Below are 20,806 nucleotides of genomic sequence, written 5' to 3' on the forward strand. Positions count from 1 at the left end.
CGCCGTGCGGACAGCATCTCCCCCAGCGGCGCAGCACGCGTCGTCATCCGCATGATTACGGCTGCGCTTCGCCAAGACGTAATTAAAGAAAAGAGGCATCGAGAGAGATGGAGAGGCAGAGAGAGAGAGAGAGATGGAGAGAGAGGCAGAGAGAGGGAGATGGAGAGAGAGGCAGAGAGAGGGAGATGGAGAGAGAGGCAGAGAGAGAGATGGAGAGAGAGGCAGAGAGAGCGAGAGATGGAGAGAGAGAGAGAGAGATGGAGATAGAGAGAGATACAGAGAGAGAGAGGGTGTGGTAGAGAGATATAGGGGAGACAGATGGAGAGAGACAGAGAGACATTGAGCGACAGAGACAAAGTGGGATAAAGAGACACAGCAAAAGAGAGAGAGAGACACACACACAGACCAAGAGAGAGGGAGATCGAGCAGGAGAGACAGAGAGACAGAAACACATAGATACATGTATATTGATTTAAAGCTTTCGTGACTGCAGGGATTCATACTCTTTGGATCTTTCGGCGAAGTCACGTAGATAGAAAAAATAATCGATCACGACTCACCTAAAGACGATTGCTTTTGTTGCGTTTGAAACGTCGTGATCTATTATTTTTTCTATCTACGTGACTTTACCGAAAGACCGAAAGAGTTTATGTTTATTCTTCATAGACGTTTCAGAGTTCAGTCCTATCGCAGTATCGGCAAGTAATGTATCACCTTCGTGTTTAGTGTGAGGAATAAAATAAAACAGAACTCCTTTCAGCATCCATCCATGATTTATATGAAGCAGCATTTCCGTGCGAGGGGGCATGCAGGTGGTTACAGGTGGAACCTGGAGCTCACAGTCCTGTGGTGATTTGGGAGGTCGCGTTGACGCCTCTAGGAGTGGGGGGCAGCTTGAGTTGTGATGAAGGTGTCGCTGAGACTTCGATTGGACTGAAGCCTAGAAACGCCTCCTCAAACTCAAGGCATACAGCAGCCCGGTTTAATGACAGATCACGGCCATTGTGAAACCTCGGTGTCACCTGGCTGCCTTGTCATGGCAAAGAGACAGTTTTAAATTTGAGTTGGTCGCAGGCAGCCTTCGGGTGGGAGCCCGGATTCTAGCAGCCTTGGGGGCCCATGAAGGATGTCTATAAAGAGAGCACGGCACGTGGCGCGGCGTGCCCACCCTGCTGTGTCCCCCGGTGCCACGGCGTCGTTGGCATGGGTCCTGGTGCGATGGATCGAGGGCAGGTGGTCGGCAACCCAAATAACAAGAAGAGAGACATTTATTTTCTAATTCGGAAAGAAGACAAAAAACTCAATATTTCAAGAGCCGCAATGCAATGTGAATATGGAGACGGTGGGGTCCTTAATAAATAGCGTCAAGAAGCAGCCCTTAAAGAGCCGCACGTGGCACCGGAGCTGCAGGTTGCCGACCCCTGACCTAGGGCTCTCTCTCTCTCTGCCTTCTTCCAAAACTAAACTAAAAACTATTTTTATTTTACCAGGTATGGCCCACTGAGCTATACAGCTCTTTTTCTTAGAAGCGACCTGGCCACACGAATGATCGCTCAACGAAGTGGATTATCACGTGGAAATGTATAGAAGCCAAATACACTAAACGCATTTCAATTCTAAATGTGCAGGGAAAAGCTGGAGGACCTGGAGAAAAATCCACGCGACCACAGTGAGATGCCTGCTGTATAAATTACACATATACAGCAGGCATCGGGATCGAACCCACGGACCTCCTGCATACCAGGCGAAGTTGTTAACATCTCGTCACCGTGGATTCCCTCCGACTGATGCTCCTGTTGTTGTGGAGTGACTCATGCAGCCAGCTATGGCTCTAGAATTTGGTGTTACATGTTATTTATGTAGTTTATTGTTAAAAATTCGGTCACAGTCCCTATGATCACTGTTACGTTGCATTTATGGCTTTATTTTGGTGATTTCGAAAAGTTTTTTGGTTTGGCCATGTTTTTGTTTGTTGTAGTACGGAGTTAGACTGATGGCCTTAATCTTAGTTGTCTTGTGGTTGTTGTTGTTGTTTGACTTGCATCCCACTGGGATTTTTGCACAGAGCGTTGGTGTACGGTGTTATTTCAGGAATATTTTGATGTTTTTTTCCTGGATTTTCTGTTTGCACAGTCACATTAAGATGTTTTCTTGTTCATGTTTTTGTTTTTTGTTTGTTGCGGTTGCACCCAATTTTAGAGCCAAATGGCTCACAGGGCTATACCAAATTAATGGAAAATGGAAATGGAACTGTGAAGTCTGGCACCCAGGCCCCTGAGCGCAGTTGCACCGCCTGCACACTCGATGGCTACGCCGCTGGCTGCGCCGTTCTCTCGGTGTCCCCAAGCCCTCGACCTCAAACGACTCCCCCTCCCTCTCTCTCCCCTTCAATCCAGCAGGCATCAGTTGGATGCCATCGTCGCGGCTCGGCAGTTGAAACGTTAAGCAAGTCTCTTTAAATGTCTCGGCCTCCGTGCACCGGCAGCATACACGGGTACAGCACAATCCGTCGTTGGGCAAGTCACGTGTAGTGGGGTAAAGTGTGGGTAAACCCCACCTCTTCCGAGACGTTTATCTAAACGATAAAAAAGAAATAGGCTTTAACTTCTCCGGCAATAAAGAAGCCTATTTGATTTCTCCCTCAATTTGATACCGGCAACAAAAAGTTCCCGCGGACAATCATCAAGCAAGTGTGGAAGAATAGGCCAAGCTACCCTCCCGAGAGGAAATTCACTGTTCGAGTCGCAAAATGAGCTGTAAGACGTCCGAGCAGCGTGGACGAGCCGGGAAAATTTCCCGTCTATGGGGGCCATCTCCAGAGCCTCCTCTAGCAGGGCGGCCCCTCCGCCAGCTGCTGGCACGAGCTAGCGATTGCAGGGCTGCGCCTTTACCTCTTCTTATCTTTTCCCCTCCGCCTCCCGCCCCCCCCGCGTCTGTCCGGCGGCAGGCGACGTGTGCCAGAAGTCCTACACGCAGTTCTCCAACCTGTGCCGGCACAAGCGCATGCACGCCGACTGCCGCACGCAGATCCGCTGCAAGGACTGCGGGCAGCTCTTCGCCACGGCCTCGTCGCTCAACAAGCACCGGCGCTTCTGCGAGGGCAAGGGCCACTTCGCCGCCTCGGCCGCGGCCGCCGCGGCCGCCGCCGCCCTCGCGTTCGGCGGCGCCGGCTCCATGTACCCCCTGGGGCCTCCTCCCGGCTCGGTGCCGGACAAGGGCTCGCTCGTGCCGTTTTCCCTCGCCAACCACGGCCACCACCACGGCCACCACCGCCACCACCACCACCACCATCGCCCGCCGACGACCTTCGCGGAGCTGTTCCGGCAGGACGGCCACCACCACCACCACCACCTGCAGCAGCAGCAGCACCACCATGCAGCCATGGGGCTCACGTTCCCAGCAGCATCCGGATTTCCGTTGGCCGCGCACTTTCCGGGGCTCTTCCCGCCACCGCCGCTTCCTCCGCTGCTGCCGCAGCAGCACCAGCAGCAGCAGCAGCAGCAGGCGGGGTCTCCATCGAGTTTGTACTCGAGGCCCGAGCTGCTGCTCAAGAGGCTGTACGGAGAGGGCAGTCGGAGCCAGCAGCAGCCGCACAGAGACGAGGAGGGCCGCGGCGCTGCGGCGGCGGCTGCGGCGGCGGCGGTGGCGGCGGCGGCGACGCCGACGCAGCGGTCACCATTGTCGCCGTCGTCGTCGCCTTCGCGCCCCACGGCTCACGGCCCCGCGGCTCACGGGGGGGAGAAGAAGCGAGCCGGGGACGCGCAGCGGCGCACGTCCACGGGCGAGCTGTCGGAGATGAGCGACGAGATGACGGAGGGCGACGCGGACGAGGACGAGGAGGAGGATCGCGAGGAAGAAGACGAGGACGAGGAGGAGGAAGATGAGGAGGAGGATGAGGAGGAGGAGGAGGAAGAGGAGGAGGAAGAGGCCGGGCTGAGCTCGCCAGTGGGCAGCGACCTGGAGCCAACGACGGGCTCGGAGGGCGACACGGACGCGGAGAAGGAGGAGCGGAGGAAGAAGCGGCGGGCGGACGCCATCAAGATGGAGGCGGACAAGGCGGCCGTGCCGGCCACCCCGCCTCGCAACGGCCTCCTCGGCGGCAGCTCCGGCAAGAAGCCGTTCTTCTCCCGGCAGCCGCCGTTTGCGCTCCCGTTGTCGGTGGCCAACCAGCAGGGCTCCGCCACCTCCTCGTCATCCTCCTCCGCCGGGGTCGTCGGCTCGGTCAACGACTCCATCAAGGCCATCGCCTCCATCGCCGAGAGGTACTTCGGCACGAGCCTCGTGGGCTTCTCCGACAAGAAGATGGCGCACCTGCCGTACCCTTCCGTCTTCCCGTTCCCGTTCATCCCGGCGTTCCCCAACTCGGCGTTCCCGTTGGGCGACGCCGCCGTGGCGCTCGAACGCTCCTCCCTCGCCATGAAGGCCGAGTCGGCGGCGGCGGCGGCGGCATCGGCCGCGTTCACCGCCGACTCTCCCTGCGACCTGCGCAAGCGGCGCGCGTCGGCCTGCGGCGGCGCGCGGGCGCCGCCGCAGGCCGACGCGGCCGACCGCGGCGGCGGCGGCGGCCGCGACCGCGGCGGCGCCCCGATCTCGCCGCACGGCCGCCCCCCCTCGCGGCGGGGGGCCGACGAGCAGCCGCTGGACCTGAGCGTGACCGGGCGCAACCGCGGCGGCGGCGGCGGCGGCGTCAGCAACGGGCAGCGGCGGCCCGAGCCGCACAGGAACCACGTGTTCGGAGAGCGGGGCGTGCCCGCGCCGGCCCCCGCGCTGGCGCAGCACCCCTTCCTGCAGTACGCCAAACCGTCGCCCTTCTTCATGGACCCCATCTACAGGTGAGCTTGAAGCCACTGGCCAGAGGCGGCGAGGGGCGCCCGTCGGCGCCGGAAGCGAACGCCGGCCAACCGAGCGGGGGTCTTGCCGCGGATCCTGACAGAAGTAGCCAATGGGGACCCAGCTGCGCTCTCCCTGCCCGAGTGCGTGGGGGTGTGTGTGTGTGTGTCTGTGTGTGTGTCTGTGTGTGTGTCTGTGTGTGTCTGTGTGTGTGTCTGTGTGTGTGTGTCTGTGTGTGTCTGTGTGTGTGTGTCTGTGTGTGTATGTCTGTGTGTGTGTGTGTGTCTGTGTGTGTGTATGTCTGTGTGTGTGTGTGTGTCTGTGTGTGTGTGTGTCTGTGTGTGTGTGTGTCTGTATGTGTGTGTGTCTGTGTGTGTGTGTGTCTGTGTGTGTCTGTGTGTGTGTCTGTGTGTGTCTGTGTGTGTGTGTGTCTGTGTGTGTGTGTGTGTCTGTGTGTGTGTGTGTCTGTGTGTGTGTGTGTGTCTGTGTGTCTGTCTGTGTGTCTGTCTGTGTGTGTGTGTCTGTGTGTGTGTCTGTGTGTGTGTGTCTGTGTGTGTCTGTGTGTGTGTGTGTCTGTGTGTGTGTGTGTGTGTCTGTGTGTCTGTCTGTGTGTCTGTCTGTGTGTGTGTGTGTCTGTGTGTGTGTGTGTGTCTGTGTGTGTCTGTCCTCTTGTTTCCCCGTGTGTGTGTGTGTGTGTCTGTTTGTCCTCTTGTTTACCCGTGTGTGTCTGTGTGTGTGTGTGTCTGTGTGTGTGTCTGTGTGTGTGTGTGTCTGTGTGTGTGTGTGTCTGTGTGTCTGTCTGTGTGTGTGTGTCTGTGTGTGTGTGTCTGTGTGTGTGTGTGTGTCTGTGTGTGTCTGTCCTCTTGTTTCCCCGTGTGTGTGTGTGTGTCTGTCTGTCCTCTTGTTTCCCCGTGTGTGTGTGTCTGTCTGTTTGTCCTCTTGTTTCCCCGTGTGTGTGTCTGTCTGTAGAGAACAAACACACTCCTAAGGAGGGGGGGGGGGGTACATTGCTTTGTTGATATTTTAAACTCAATATCTTGTACTAGCTATCTTAATAGTTTTGGGCTTCCATGCAAAAAATACATTATTGTATGTTGGTGTGATGGGCCCTGTTTAAATGAAATAACCAGACAATGCGTCTCTCTCCACATTAAAATTATTAAAGTATTTCGTACGCACCCCAACTGTTATGTTTCACGTGGAGACGTTTGTACGAAAGAGACCTAACATCTGCATATCGATATGTTGCATCTATGTATGCTGAACTTCTTTCACACCGTACGTAGTCAACCGTTCTAATCGGAGGCGCAGGAATTCATGTTATTTGTCTTCTCCGCAGCATCGCTCATCGTTATTATTACTTTAAATCGTATCAGAATCATTATTTCCACTGGAGGAATCCGATGAGCTATGATTCTCTTGTTCACAGACATCCAGCGTGAAGGCAGGGAATCGCTCCGCACGCTCTCACACGACGGGGGGTTCAGTGCTATGACCCAGCTAATTGATGCTTTGTCATTGTGCCCCAAAGTAGGGTAGAGAAGAGAAGGCAGATGGAACCGATGGAGTCACTCAAGGAGAAGTACCTTCGACCGTCACCCAACCTGCTGCTTCATCCACAGGTGAGCTGCCGGCCATTTCAGTGCGTGAGAACATGTTGTGCTGTGTGGGTGCGCGTGTGTGTGTGTACGCGTGCTCGTTAACAGCACTTGCCCCTGCAGTCTGTTAAGGCTATACGGGAGATCTTTATCTTTGTGTGTACGGGGAAGCGGTTATCACGTTGCGCTATGAACCCGGCCGGCCCATGTTCGATTCCCGCTCACGGCCAACACCGGTAACGAAGATCTGAACCTGTCCTGGGCCTCACCTGGGTCGACTCAGCCTTAAATGAGTAACCAGTGTGGCGTGTAAACATCGTCACTGGTGCTGGCCACCTACCGCCTCGTGTGCCATGCCGGCCTTCATAGGTGCACGCTAACAGCACTTGCCCCAACAGCCTGTTAAGGTTATATGGAGGATCTTTGTCTTTGTCAATCGACACCAGAGGGGGAGTGGTCCCACATTTTTTTTCATTTTCGATGTACAGTAAAATTCCTGTATTGTTTAAAAAACTAGACTTTTTATAAATTTCTCTGTTAAATTATCAATCGTAATTATTGTCACCTGAAAGGTGGGGAGGAGGAGGGGGGGGGCTATTTCCGACCCCAAACCCTTCAATCTGGCACAATAAATAGTTTCATCACTGTGGTCATGTGACCAGCTGCCTGCCATGCACGATATGACAATGTCAATAAGAATTGAGTTCTGGGAAAGTGTAAAAGTGATTTCCTACTCGCATGAGCGTTGAGGCGTCGGTGTGCGGATCCACATTCCTTCGTTTGGTTTCATAATGTTGAGTTTTATACAGCGACATGCTTCGTGCGCATCGCATCTCACAATTGCTGAGGAAACCACGCACCAAGCTGGAAGGCAGCAGCAAGGTGGAGAACTGACGCTTCCAACAATTATGCGAGCTCTGCAGTCCCTCTATATATGAAGATGTTTCCATCTGTATGGAGATATCATTGGGCGGGTTTTCTCCGGGTGCGCTAGTTTACTCCCATGTGTGTAACTACTCATTAAATAATAACTGCCAATGTTAGAAATCAGAAAAAAATTGCTCTTGCAGACATTCACTTATTTTTTTTATATCCACTGCATCCTGAATCCAATTATATATTTATAAAATTAATTATACATTTACAAAAAGAGGGTTGAGTTATTAAATGCACTGCTCTTGAGTTGGAATACATCAAGTTAGTATATATATACATTTTTTTTATGTTCAATCTTTTCACTTACTCAAATCTTTTTTTAATAAGCAGCACTTGTTTTGGCCAAGCCCAGCCTTTGTAAATCCTTCCAAAGGCCTCGTGGGAGCACTTGTCATCTGCCAACACCGTTCGTGTGGTGCAGGGAAACCACACCTCGGAATACTATCCATTGTTACAATTGACACGAATGTTTTGCGTGTTTACCTTTTGTCTCCTGCTTCTTCGTACAGAGATTCTGGGTAAGTCTTTTCATTAAACATCATAGGTAACGTGAGATATACAGTTATAATAACAGTGATTAGACCACTACAGACATTTTAAAAAATACATTATCTTCATTTAACTCACCAATCCCTGCTGATTAACATCATTTTACTTTTGCTTGGATGAATATATTATTTTCCAATATGGCTGTTTCTACGTGCGCATGTCTGCATGTTTGTGTACGCGTCTGTGTGTGCGTCTGCATGTGTATTTATACGTGCATGTGCGTGCACCCTGCGTGCATGTGCGTGCACCCTGCGTGCATGTGCGTGCACCCTGCGTGCATGTGCGTGCACCCTGCGTGCATGTGCGTGCACCCTGCGTGCATGTGCGTGCACCCTGCGTGCATGTGCGTGCACCCTGCGTGCATGTGCGTGCACCCTGCGTGCATGTGCGTGCACCCTGCGTGCATGTGCGTGCACCCTGCGTGCATGTGCGTGCACCCTGCGTGCATGTGCGTGCACCCTGCGTGCATGTGCGTGCACCCTGCGTGCATGTGCGTGCACCCTGCGTGCGTGCGTTGCGAGCGGCGGCAGTTGGCTCGGCCTTAAATGAGTAGCTGGTGCCAGCCTTCATCGCTCACAGCCCCGAAAAAATCTATTCAGGCTACGCGGGATGGGGATCTTTGTCGAGGCTACACGGGGTGGGGATCTTTGTCTCTGTACGCGGGGGATGAGCAGCAGAGCCTGGGCACGTCGTCGGTGCTGCCAGGGCCGATGGGCGGCGGGATGCACAAGGTGGCGGAGAAGCTGGAGCGGCTCGGCAGCCTCTCCCTCGAGTCGGCGGCGGCCGCCCAGAGCCTGCGGCCCGCCGTGCCGCACCACCACCATCACCACCACCACCACCACGCGCCGCCCTTCGACTTCCGCACGCCCTCGTCCGTCCTCACCGACGCCATGCTGCGCAAGGGCAAGGAGCGCTACTCGTGCCGGTGAGCCGGCTCGCACGGAGGCATCCGGCGGCATCGAAGGCGGCGCTATCGTTGGGCACGGCCACTCGATTCGATCGATTTGTTACATCTCTATGTTAGTAATACGCCTGTTATTTCATATTCATTGCGGATGAGAGAGTCGCAGACTTCAGAGCAGATCGACCAAATGGGAGGACGCTCTCGTCAGATGAGAGTGCTCTTGCCAATGACAGCTTGCAATCCAACGACAGTTGTATAACAAGCCTGGCACCGCTGATGAGACCCGGAAGGTCGAAACCAGTCCAACCAGAGTCTACTTGCTTACATAAAATGATTCTGAATAATATTGGTCTGCAATGCCTATTGGCTGATGGACGAGAACATATATTACTCGCCTTCTGCCCATCCAAGGACTGGTGTATTGCAGTAAATGTGAAACTTGCAAGTGAAAAGCAGACCACAACGTGATATTCATTGCATCAATTAGTGTGCAATTTGTAAGGCCGCAGTGACACAGACCTATTTCATTTAAAGGTTATAATCCCTTGTTCATCACGACGTCCTTTTTACTTTGATGTCTCAACAGCGTTACGGAGATCACGTGACGTGAGGGTTCTGCCTTTGTAGTGAGGGTTGTCAGTTGACGCTGAGGAGGGGGGAGGAGGCGCCTCGCCCCCCCCCATGCGGAGTGACGTCAGCCGCTAATTATTAATGGCGGGGGGGTGTCCATTTGGAGGACGTCACCTGTTCATGATTATTAATGAAGGGGGCTGTTTGATGTGGAGTGACATCACCTGCTCATGATTATTAATGAGGGGGGTTCTCCATGCGGAGTGACGTCATCCGCTCATGATTATTAATGAGGGGGGCTGGTCGACGTGGAGTGACGTCACGCGTGGGACACACAAACATTCTTGGCTCATTATTAGAAAATATTTCCACGTGAAAAGACCAACAGAAGTAGATTTTGTAATTCGTAAAACAGAATCTAATTTCTTTGTTACTTGTGAACATTAATTTCGCTCTGTGTGTGTTCGAGTTGCTGCTAAACTATTTGCGCCCTCCAATAATTATTTCCGGCGGTGATTCCCGTTTTACAGATACTGCGGAAAAATCTTCCCGAGATCGGCGAACCTGACGCGTCACTTACGGACGCACACGGGCGAGCAGCCATACAGGTCAGTGCCGGTATCGCAGCATGGAGGAGATGCGCATCTCGGCAACGGGGGACGGTTCGCTGTGAAACCCAGTCGAGTCTGTTTGCTTCATGAACCTGGCGTTTTGGAACAGCACAGCGGGTGACAATTGGATGTATGTAATTATCAGTAAGAGTCCGTCTCCTCTTGAAAACTAAATTCGAATCGATTGGCCGATGGACCCTCTAGCCCAGGGGGCCGGCGAACCAAAATTTCAAGAAGAGCCATTTTTTTCCCGAATTCGGTGAACTAAAACCTCAATATTTTAAGAGCCGCAACGCAAATGCGGTGAATACGAGACGGCGGTGGCCCTTAATAAATAACGGTCAGGAAGCAGCCCTTAAAAAGAGTCACACGCGGCTCCAGATCCACAGGTTTCTGACCCCCCCCACCCACCCACTCGTTCTAGACCGATTTTTTTTTATTTTTTAACGACGACGTTTGCGCAAACACGCCGGACCCTGGGCTGGTTTCACCCACGCTGATCGAGGTCTCTAAACCCGACACCGTGGCTGGACAAAATGTGCTTTTGATAATCACTGCCAGAGCGGGAGGGTGGTGGGAAGGGAGGGAAAAAAGAAAAAGTGGAACGTTGAACAAAAAAAAATGTGTGCGCGAGTCCAAGACCCTCCATTCATCGCGGCCGTAGCCGCAGAAAATTGGAACGTGCCGAGCCGCTCATTTCCTTTGAGGCTTTCACGGCTGACGCCGCCGTCGTAGAGAGAGAGAGAGAGCGCACGCGCACGCCTTCACGTTCAATTCACACTCCGCTCGCAACAGGTAAAAGGTAAAGGCCTTGCAGTGTTTCTCCGCTCACGCCCCCTGCTGCCGGAAGGGCCTCCACGAGAAGGGGCTCTCGAGAGCCCCCCGGCCCAACGCCCACAGAAGATAAATTTGTCCGGCTCGTCCACGCCGACGTCTGCTGCTCATTGTGCGACTCGAACAGTGAATTTGCTCGACTGGTTAAGAGCCTCGCCTGCATCGCCAGGTCTTTTTTTCTTAATGCCACCTTGGTCACTCTTTGGGTCCAGTTTAGATGCAGTATCCTTAAGTAGCAATGCATTTCCAGTGCCAACAATCTAATCTCTGTCAGTCTTATTTCAACGTCCAAGTCTCGCAGGCATACAAAGCCGTACTGAACATGCATGTTATTATGATGTTCGGTTTTGGTCCTGTAGCTGATTTGCTTGCTTCTCCAGATATTATTGAATCCTTCATAATAAAGGTTTTTGGGTTAGATCGCGTTATTTATAAATGTGTCGTAACCCTCCACCACCCGACACGGCCAATCAGCAAAAACGTGTCACGTTGACAAAAGACAAAATAGTTCACTACTTTAGCCCACCGGTGTGTTGAAGAGTGAATCCACAACATTTACAGTTTGAGTACAACGTTTCGCTGATAATTACATCCAGCATCATCGGGCAATTCGCCAGAATGGTAAAGCCCTCGCTTGCTCCCGGTCTTAAATAGAGCAGCAGGGTGACGTCATCATTGAACTCATTCATGGTCGTGAAAGCCTACGTGTTAAACTGTCATTGAATCCTACCATTACTCCTTTTTGACTTTGTGATCTTCGCACTTGTGCCTTTCGTGCACAATGACGATGAAGAGCCAGCTGAGAGCAGATAGGTTCCTTTTTGTGAGGAAGATTTGGGTAAAAATAAAAAGTTGCAACAGCAATTATCCTTCAGGTTAATGACAACTTCGGTTCTAGCGCAAGGAATTATAATGCACGGTCATATATCTCAAAAGCAAATATCTCTACACCGAAGAGATTCTACAATGCTAAAAATGAAAGTAAAACGTTAAACAGCTCGAAAGATAGTTTTTATTATTATTAAATTATGAGCCCAGAGGCGTACAAAAATCCGCCAAGCGGCCAACAACAAACAGCACTGATGAAGTTGTAAACAGACGAGCGTCACTTCGCTGCCTCGAATCGGTCACGTGGTTATGAGAACTTGGGGGAGAGAAGAGAAGATGGGCGAGAATGGCGACGGCAAACGAGCGCCCCAGCGATGTCGCGCTCGAGCCGTCGTGAGAACGGCCGACGTCCCCGCCACGGCGACGGCGTTCCACGGCATAGACTCGTGAACGAAACGAAAGCAAGGTATTGGCGAAACACGAATTAGGATTTTTATTTTTTAAACCGACGGGTCGCGAGCGAACAAACGCACGTGGACGCGTTGCGGCTCTCGTCGCTGTAAACTCCCCCGGCCGCTCGTGGGGGCCGCGATGGATCTCAGCTGACAAAATAACCGCGGCGGCGGCGGCGGCCGCGGCCGCGGCGGCGGCGCTTTTCTGCCGACGAAAATCCCGGCGCGGGCGTCGTGAGTTTTAGCGCATAGAGCGCGGCATTGTCTGGCTGGCGCGGCAGAAAGCACATGCACAGGAAGTATCGAAATTGGCGGTTCTGACCTCTGCATGGGTGACGAATTGTTACGCTTGTCTCCTCTTTGCTGCGGCTAATGGGCGACTGATTACGCTCTGAATGCTGAGCCTGTAATTTAGATGGAGGTTTTAAAAATATATATATGCGTGTGTGTGCGTGGGTGCGCGCGCGCGCGTCCGTTGCTGCTTTTTTTGCTTGCGCGCGTGAGAGAGGTGGGGGGGGAGATGGGAGCCTGGGAGTTCGTTCCTTGGGCTGAGCGCAGGCGTGGGCTTTGTGCCGTTCGTCCGTAAATGGGAGCGCGTGCGTGCATGATATGGAGAATATAATAACGCATTTATTTATCCAGGAAAGCCACGCCGAGTCTTAGGGCAATTTATTTTTAGATGTTTCTGCCAGTTAACGATGAGTGTTTATCATTATTATTATTACACGCGCGGAACTAAACCGGAGCACCCGGAGAAAACCCACGGGTGCGAGGCAGCAACACTCTATCCCCGTACAGATGGAAACAGACGGCGATTAGTCCACGCTTGCTGCACCGCCTTCTCCTGTTGAGCCAGGGTACGGCTCCTGCTCCGTGCCCATGGGGGAGGGAGATTCGCGACATCTGTGCGGTGATCCACCAACCCACTGACCGTCGTGTGCAGCAGCAGCAGCGTGGCCACCACCATTGTGAATAGTTTACTAACACGCCGCCAGGGCACAACTGGGCTCGCTCTCTTAGACACGTAAGCACACAGACAGAGATCCCCCCCCCCCTTGTAGCCTTTCCACAGACTGTTGAGACAAGTGCTGTTAGTGACCACCTATGAAGGCCGGGACAGCTCACGTGGGGGTCGGTGACCAGCACCACACCTGGCCACTTTTGCCTCTCCGGTGCAGATGTTTACACTACATCAGGTACTCATTTAAGGCTGAATCGACCTGGGGAAGCCCCATAACCAGTTCAGATATTGGTCGTGCGTGGGAATTAAACTCCGTTGGTAGGGTTGGTAGCACAGTGCGCTAACCACTACGCTACCACTCACCACGCATTGACACACACCACCTGGTCAAAGCATGTGACGCATTTGCAGAGGCAAATGGAACGGTAATTTTTTCACGAATGCACAATCCTGACCACTCTGCAGCCTAGACCCTCGTTAGAGCTCCACATCCACTCTGTAGCACAGACGTAGAACTCAACACTCTCTAGCCAGTTGGTCATCGCCAGAGAAGAGGAGGAAAATCTTGAACCTGGACAAGAGCAAGAGTCAGGGGAACAGGAAGCCAATCATGTGGGGGGGGGGGGGCGGGATGAATCCCCCAGATTTAAAGGGGGCAGCAAGGTCGAGGAAGAATGAGCGACCTCGCGGTGCTCGAGCGGCGGATGTTGACCATTCCAGCGGCGCCCGGTTCACGTGCAGAGCATGCGTGTACACACAACAAGCGTGTACACGCAACAAGCGTGCACACGCAACAAGCGTGTACACGCAACAAGCGGGCACACGCAACAAGCGTGTACACGCAACAAGCGGGCACACGCAACAAGCGGGCACACGCAACAAGCGTGCACACGCAACAAGCGGGCACGACGACCTGCGGACACGGACACGCGCCCGACTCGCACGCACGTCGATTCCAGCCACGGCGGGGCGTTATCGCTCATCATCGTAATTGCGTGCACGCTTGCTGGGGCGAAAGCCCGCTTTGAAGTAACGCAAAGTTGCTTTGAACAAATTGTCCGGCTGGCTGGCTCTGCTCGCTGGCTCGGCTCGGCTCGCAGTCGAGTTGGCGAGCGAGGTGGTGGGCGTCCCCGTGGTTCAGCCGTCTCGCGGCGAACTTGGCCACGCAAACACAGCGGGCCCTTTTGTCCCGCGCGCTATCGTCGCAGACATCGCCATCCCTGGCATCTCCGCGCAAAAAAAAAAAGTCAGACGCTGCTGCTGTTGCGGCTGCTGCTGCTGCTGCGTGGCGCAGGCGTGGCACAGCCCCCCCCCGCTCGCTCCTTTTAACTTCATCTCCCTTTTAAAATAAATTCGGGCTCCAGCAAAAAAAAATTAATAGCGCAGTTTCGATGTTTGTTTGCGGCGCATTTTCGCGCGCGTGCGTGCGTGCACACGTGTGTGTAATTTTTATGTGCCACATGTTGAGCGTCCGCGTTGCTACGCACTCACAGATGTTGTGCTTTGAGATCAGCGCCGCTTCGTGCTTCGAGCGTTGCTGTGTTTGTCTCGAGCCGCGTGTGCAGAGCGGTGCCCGCGTGCGCACAGCAGTGCCCGCGTGCGCACAGCGGTGCCCGCGTGCGCACAGCAGTGCCCGCGTGCGCACAGCGGTGCCCGTGTGCACACAGCGGTGCCCGCGTGCGCACAGCGGTGCCCGCGTGCGCACAGCAGTGCCCGCGTGCGCACAGCAGTGCCCGCGTGCGCACAGCGGTGCCCGCGTGCGCACAGCAGTGCCCGCGTGCGCACAGCGGTGCCCGCGTGCGCACAGCGGTGCCCGTGTGCACACAGCGGTGCCCGCGTGTGCACACTGTCAAGAAACCAAAGCGATTTCACTGCGCAAATGAACTGGCTAGAGAGGATGAAATGAACATCGAGACATTGGCACTCACCTCCTGTTTACATGGCAGGAGACTGTCTCTCAGTAGGACAATCACCATTGACTTCCCAATTTCCCAGGAAACAATACGACGTTGAGACAACGTTGGCTGACGGTGGGACACCGCCCAGCCACGCTCCCAAATCAGAATCTGAATATGTATTAATTTGTTGGAGAAATCCGATGAGCTGGAACGCTCTTCTTTTTCACAGACGTTCAGTGGTGGCGGGTCAGAACGTTACAACAACAATACAAAAAACACGATAGGAGTTCAAAAGTAGACACCTCGTGTCTCCTGACTTGCGTCCAATGTTAGAGTTGAAACAGAATTAAGAGGGAGGGGTGGGGGGAGTGAGCGTGAAGGAGGGGGGGGGACGTTTATATATGTATGATTTTGTTGTTGAAAAGGAAAAAGCTTCGTCGACTTAACGACGCTGATTAATTTTCCTTGTGTAACCGGGCACCGTGTCTTGGTGCACGGGGAGACTCAAATATCGCACCCCCGCGAGACCGCCCCCCACACACCGCCCCGCCCCCCTGCTGCCCCCAGCTACTGACACAGCTGATTGATGCCTCTGCTGGTGCAGGGTTATGGAGCTGATTTATTACGGGGGCTAACAGAGGCCCTCATTCGTTTTATTATTTTACTTTCAATTTCCCCATTGGTCACCTGAATTAAATTTCAACGTGGAGGTTTTTTTAATTAATATATACTTTTTATATTATGTATAACATTTGTTTTGTTAAGTATTCCACTCCTTTTGAGTCGTGTCGTACAGGAAAAGAAAGAAAATGCCATTAATTTCGTACGCTGCTCAACGTTTTTAGAAGTAATATTAATAATTTAACCGTGCGTCTTAACTTGGAATCGCGACGCCTTGGGAAATAAGCTTAATTCATGGCTCGTTTATTTTTCACATGGGGGGGGGGGTGGTGGCAAGATGACTTAAGAATAAAATATACATTTATATATTTAAATATTAATACATGGAATTAAACAAAAAAACTTTTATAAACTGTCATCACTCACCTCCTTCCTAAAAAACTAAGCCTTGCACGAACTCAAAATGCAACACCGAGCTTAACCCTAAACCCAACACGAATCGTAACTTTCTAACCTTCGCCCTATCATAATGCGGCACACGATCCAACTCTGACCTTGACCTTAACCTTACCTCGAACACGAAACCCAACGACGCTAACAGTAACCCCCCCCCCCAACCCTCGCCACATCCACACCAACAATCCTACGAAGTTGACTGGCACTCCGAGGTAGTCGCAGAGCAATGCCGCGTTTGGCCCCGTGCACGGCTCCCCGGCGCGTTGCTCGCAATGACGCCCGACGTTTCGCTCCACTATCCATCGCCCTCCCTCAAACAACGACCCTGACCCCCCCCCCCCCCCCCGCGTGTCGAACCCCCGACCCCCGTGTCTACGCCGGCAGGTGCAAGTACTGCGACCGCTCGTTCAGCATCTCGTCCAACCTGCAGCGGCACGTGCGCAACATCCACAACAAGGAGAAGCCCTTCCGCTGCCCCCTGTGCAGCCGCTGCTTCGGGCAGCAGACGAACCTGGACCGCCACCTCAAGAAACACGACACCGACAGCGTGTCAGGTGAGAGAGCGTGTGTGCGCGTGCGCTTCTCTGCGTGTGTGTGTACCCCGAGGCTCGTGAAGGGCGCGCTACTGGTCGGTTGGAGACAGTCGCCCTGACAATGACGAGCGGAGCTCCGGGCAGATAAAATGCAGCCAGTTGTCACAATAGGGGGCACAGCTGGTGCGTCTGCCAGTCATCTCAGTCGATCAACGCATGGCACCTGGGTCTGTCCCGTGACCTCCTCCTGTCAGCGAGCCTTCAACACTTCACGTGGCCTCAAAATGCATCTGGCCTGTTACAGGCGCCGTGGTGATGTCATCGCTACTTAGTGACAAATGGTGGGTGTTGTTTGCTAGTCGCTAACAGCACTTGTCCCAAAAGTCTGTTAAGGCTATAGGGCGATCGGTGTCTTTGTCTTATATCAAGTGTGCATAAGGGTTCGTGTGTAAGTCTAGTAGTGGGTGCATCAGGTGCGTGCGTGAGAGGTGAGAGGTGAGCGTGCCACGTCTGTCTTGTCGGTTGCAAGTTGACCGTATCAGCATGCAGTAAGCCTCCTAACGTCCAGAATGAATGCCGATTACGCGAATTCTATTCTCGTCGTGGTCGTGTCTAATCGGGTCGCCTCTGCTGCAGGCACGGCCGGATCTTCTCCGAGCTCGGACCGAGAGGTCGGCTCCATCCTGGAGGAGCGGGACGACTCGTTCTTCTCCCAGATCCAGAACTTCCTGAGCGAAGGGCAGGCACACCTTCCGGGCTCCCAGCTCCTGTGAGTGCCACGCGTTTAATGTTCCAAACACAGGGGTATAAACTGTTAAACTACTTTTTTGACCAGTTTAGGCCCACTGAGCTGTGTAGCTCTTTTTTCAGGAGTGACCTGGCCATCACAAATGACAGCTCAACGAAGTGGCTTGTTGTCATGTGGAAATTTATAGCAGCCAAATACTCTAAACACACGTTGTTCCTAAATGTGGAGGGAAAAACCGGAGGACCTGGAAAAAAACATGGAAAGAGAAACAATGCATACTCCATATACGCAGTCGTCAGGATCGAACCCACGACCAACTGCATACCAGGCGAAGGAGTTAACATCTCGCCATCGTACGTTGGGGGAACCACACGGCCCGCGGCTTTATTGGCCCTTAGTATGGAGATAGTTCCCCGCTCCTTCGCCTCAGAGTCCTCGATCGAACATTACGTCCAATGCGCATTGTTCTAATTTTACTTCTAAACCGTGTCGGGTATTCTGCTACGGGAACTTGTATCTACTTCTGGGATAAGCGAGTCGAGCAAAGCCACGTGATCGCGGTCTGTGACTTGTTGCAGCGTTTGAAGTGGCCGCCAGATGGCAGTGCATCTCCCTTCTTCCTGTGGTCGTCACGTGGTGAAGCAAAGCCGCCAGATGGCAGTGCATCTCCCTTCGTCACGTGGTCGTCACGTGGCGAAGCAAATTGCCCGAGTGTGCAATGACTACAGCAATACGCACCCTTGTAATGGATGTACGATGTTGAACTTGTTTCGCACCGTACGTAGCCAACCAAAGCTGCCCCTCCACATGAAACGCGAATAAAAGGTTGTTGGTTTTTTTGCTACACATCTCGTAGTTTTTTTATGTGGAGAGACAGCTGTGGGAAAGATGCATATATTGTTTGTCGGCCAAATTATTTTGTCACTTATATTCCCCCTAATGGTGCACGAGTTTACATGCATGGTTGAATGTAAAAGAAAAATCTGGCTTATTTCTGACATTATTCAGAATATGAATACGTGGAAGTATCCGTTACGCTATTATTGGGCGATGGAAATGTAACAGGTAACGAACATTTAGCTTCATTTCAGTACTTGGGAGCAACCTTGCAATTGCTTATTCACTGCGGGTAGAAAGGCCTCCACTAGAGGGAGCTCTAATATTTACCGGCAAGAAATAGACTGCTGTGTATATGTGTTGAACTTCTTTCGCACCATACATAGCCAAACGCGCTAATCGGAGGTGTGCTTTGTCAAAAAAAGTAACTTGACTTAGATGAGCGCACGTTGATTCGAAGAAGCCTAGTTTCTTCCCGTAACCTTCAAACGAAAACTCAAATGTCCACGTGCGGCTTGCTGAGAGCTTCCTTCCGTAACGATCAACCTTTCCCCTCCTTTTGCTCCCTCCTCCTCTTCTTCGCCAGCGCAAAGCAAGCGGCCGTGCCGGGGCATGGCCAGAAGGAGGCCGAGGCTCTGTCCAAAGCCGAGAGAGAGCGAGAGCGCACGAGGGGCGAGAGGGGTGGAGGGAGCGAGCGCGACGGCGCGAGGAAGAAGAACACGGCGGCGGTCCGGCAGGACGAGGAGCAGGCCGAGGGTCGGGGGTCGCGGTCCCCTCGTCACCACGACGACGGCGGCGACGACGGCGGTGGCAAGGACGCAGGCCGGGAAGACGGGCGGCCGCTCTCCATTTCGTCGAGCCCGGAGTCGCTGCTGAGGTTCGATGATCGCCTGACCGGAGATCGCGTTTCTCACCGAATGAGTTTCTGGGTTACTTTTGGGGGGAGTAGGGGGCACCGCGGTGACGAGTAGCCGCAGCCATGGCGAGAGAGGAACAATGGATGCGGTGTGCCGGGTGGGGAAATATTTTCTGGGCAGCCGGCTGGGGACTTCCCTTGAACAAAGGGCCGGCGTGCCAAAACTTGCTGCCACGAACGTTGAAAATCTTTTTTTTCATTTTGTTACAATATGATACAATTATTGTCGACGATTCAATTCAACATTTTTTTTTATATACTGGGCATATAATATGTGTGAATGTGCTCCGCTCTACACAACGTGACACAACGTGTTGATCGTGGCCCCGATTGCACGATGTGCACTGAACGTTGTTCCCTGACGGCACGCTCGGCCCTATATTCGCTACACGCGGTCGCCAGCAGTAGGCCGGATTAGCCGGTTTAGAGTATTCACGTGGACCCGTCTGTCCACTGTCGTGCATTGGCAATCACTTCGCCATTCGTCCTGTCTCACTCTTGTGGACACGGTAGCTGCGTCCCCAGCTATGGATTTATTACCCCCTTCCTTGCACACGTTTCTAATCGTGTGCGAATTAAATGCGTTCACGTTGCACGTGTGTGCACGTGTGCAACTCTTTTCTCAGTCCACTGCTGGATGAGGAGGCTTCCCCATGTAGCGCAGGGAATGGTGCACGGCTATTAGACTGCACCTCGCCCCACTCTGATCAGTGCGGGGTTGGTGAAGGCGGAGAGCGTGGACGTACAGGACAACAATGCATTTTGCTGCATTGCCCTCTGCTGCCTGTAACGCCCCGTGTCCCTTTCGACTGTCCCTTCCGTTAGCTCATTGGCGATGATGGCGCTGAACGAACTGCTGCCACGGTTATCTCTCACTCGCTGGTGTCGCCGCTCCGTTCGGCATCGACGCTTCCCCTTTGAGATCTTTAAATCGCCGCACCTACCCCATGGCTTCCTGTCTTCCACATCCTGTCGTTTCCTTTCCACCTTTACTTGAATCGCCAAATGTGGGGTGCTGGGGGTGGGGGAGCGGGATCTTGATCCCACCCAGGGCCCCGCTTTCGGAGCGGGTGCACACATCGACGCTCCATGACCCCCGGTGGGGGAGTCGGCGCGTGTGAGAAGTGACGCCGGTGATCACCGCTTGCTTCTCGCCCCCCGACCGTGCAGGTGCAGCCCGAGCCCGCTGCACGAGAAGCCGCTCTCGGCCCTGGAGCAAATCGCCCGCTTCACCGACGGCCTGTCCTTCCGGCCGGCCGGTGAACTCCGACCTCCCAGCGGATCCGCTCTGACCTTTAACCCCAACCCGCTGACCCCCGAGCCCGACTCGCAGCCCTCTCCTTTCCGGCAGAACAAGACTCAGGTAACAGGAAGCTCTTGCTGCCTTTTTGTGATGTAGAGGAGTGGGGAACAGTAGTGTAGTGGTTAGCGCACTTCATTACAAACCCGGTGTCCTGAGGTTCGATTCCCGCTCACGACCAATAACGGTGAGCCTCCCCTAGGTCAACTCAGCCGTAAGTTATATACGTATGTTGAGCTTCTTTCGCACCATACCTAGCCATCCACAATCGGAGGTGCGGTGTGTAAACTTTAGACCTGGAGAGATAAAGGCGGGCGTGGTGCTGGCCACCTTGTGTTCCGTGCCGGCATTCATCGATGTTACTCGCTCACGTCGCTCGGTTCAACGGTCCGTTAAAGGCTCCACGGGGGGATCTTTGTGCTTG

The 20,806-nt window shown here is 53.5% G+C and overlaps 1 protein-coding gene across 1 annotated transcript in view; it reads left to right on the plus strand.

Annotated features, from left to right (window-relative positions):
* LOC116950399 (MDS1 and EVI1 complex locus protein EVI1-A-like) overlaps positions 1-20,806 on the plus strand; it is a 277,925-nt gene that overhangs the window by 248,952 nt on the left and 8,167 nt on the right. The window contains exons 8-15 of the mRNA XM_076072793.1: positions 2,948-4,832; positions 6,362-6,452; positions 8,588-8,838; positions 9,918-9,995; positions 16,433-16,602; positions 17,218-17,350; positions 18,753-19,043; positions 20,253-20,445. Of these exons, the coding sequence (XP_075928908.1) occupies positions 2,948-4,832; positions 6,362-6,452; positions 8,588-8,838; positions 9,918-9,995; positions 16,433-16,602; positions 17,218-17,350; positions 18,753-19,043; positions 20,253-20,445 (3,092 nt within the window). The remainder of the gene's footprint in view (positions 1-2,947; positions 4,833-6,361; positions 6,453-8,587; positions 8,839-9,917; positions 9,996-16,432; positions 16,603-17,217; positions 17,351-18,752; positions 19,044-20,252; positions 20,446-20,806) is intronic.

The sequence above is a fragment of the Petromyzon marinus genome, chromosome 39 (genome assembly GCF_048934315.1).
Source record: "Petromyzon marinus isolate PM22_M1 ecotype Great Lakes invasive population chromosome 39, UKy_Petmar_22M1.pri1.0, whole genome shotgun sequence".
Taxonomy (NCBI): Eukaryota; Metazoa; Chordata; class Hyperoartia; order Petromyzontiformes; family Petromyzontidae; genus Petromyzon; species Petromyzon marinus.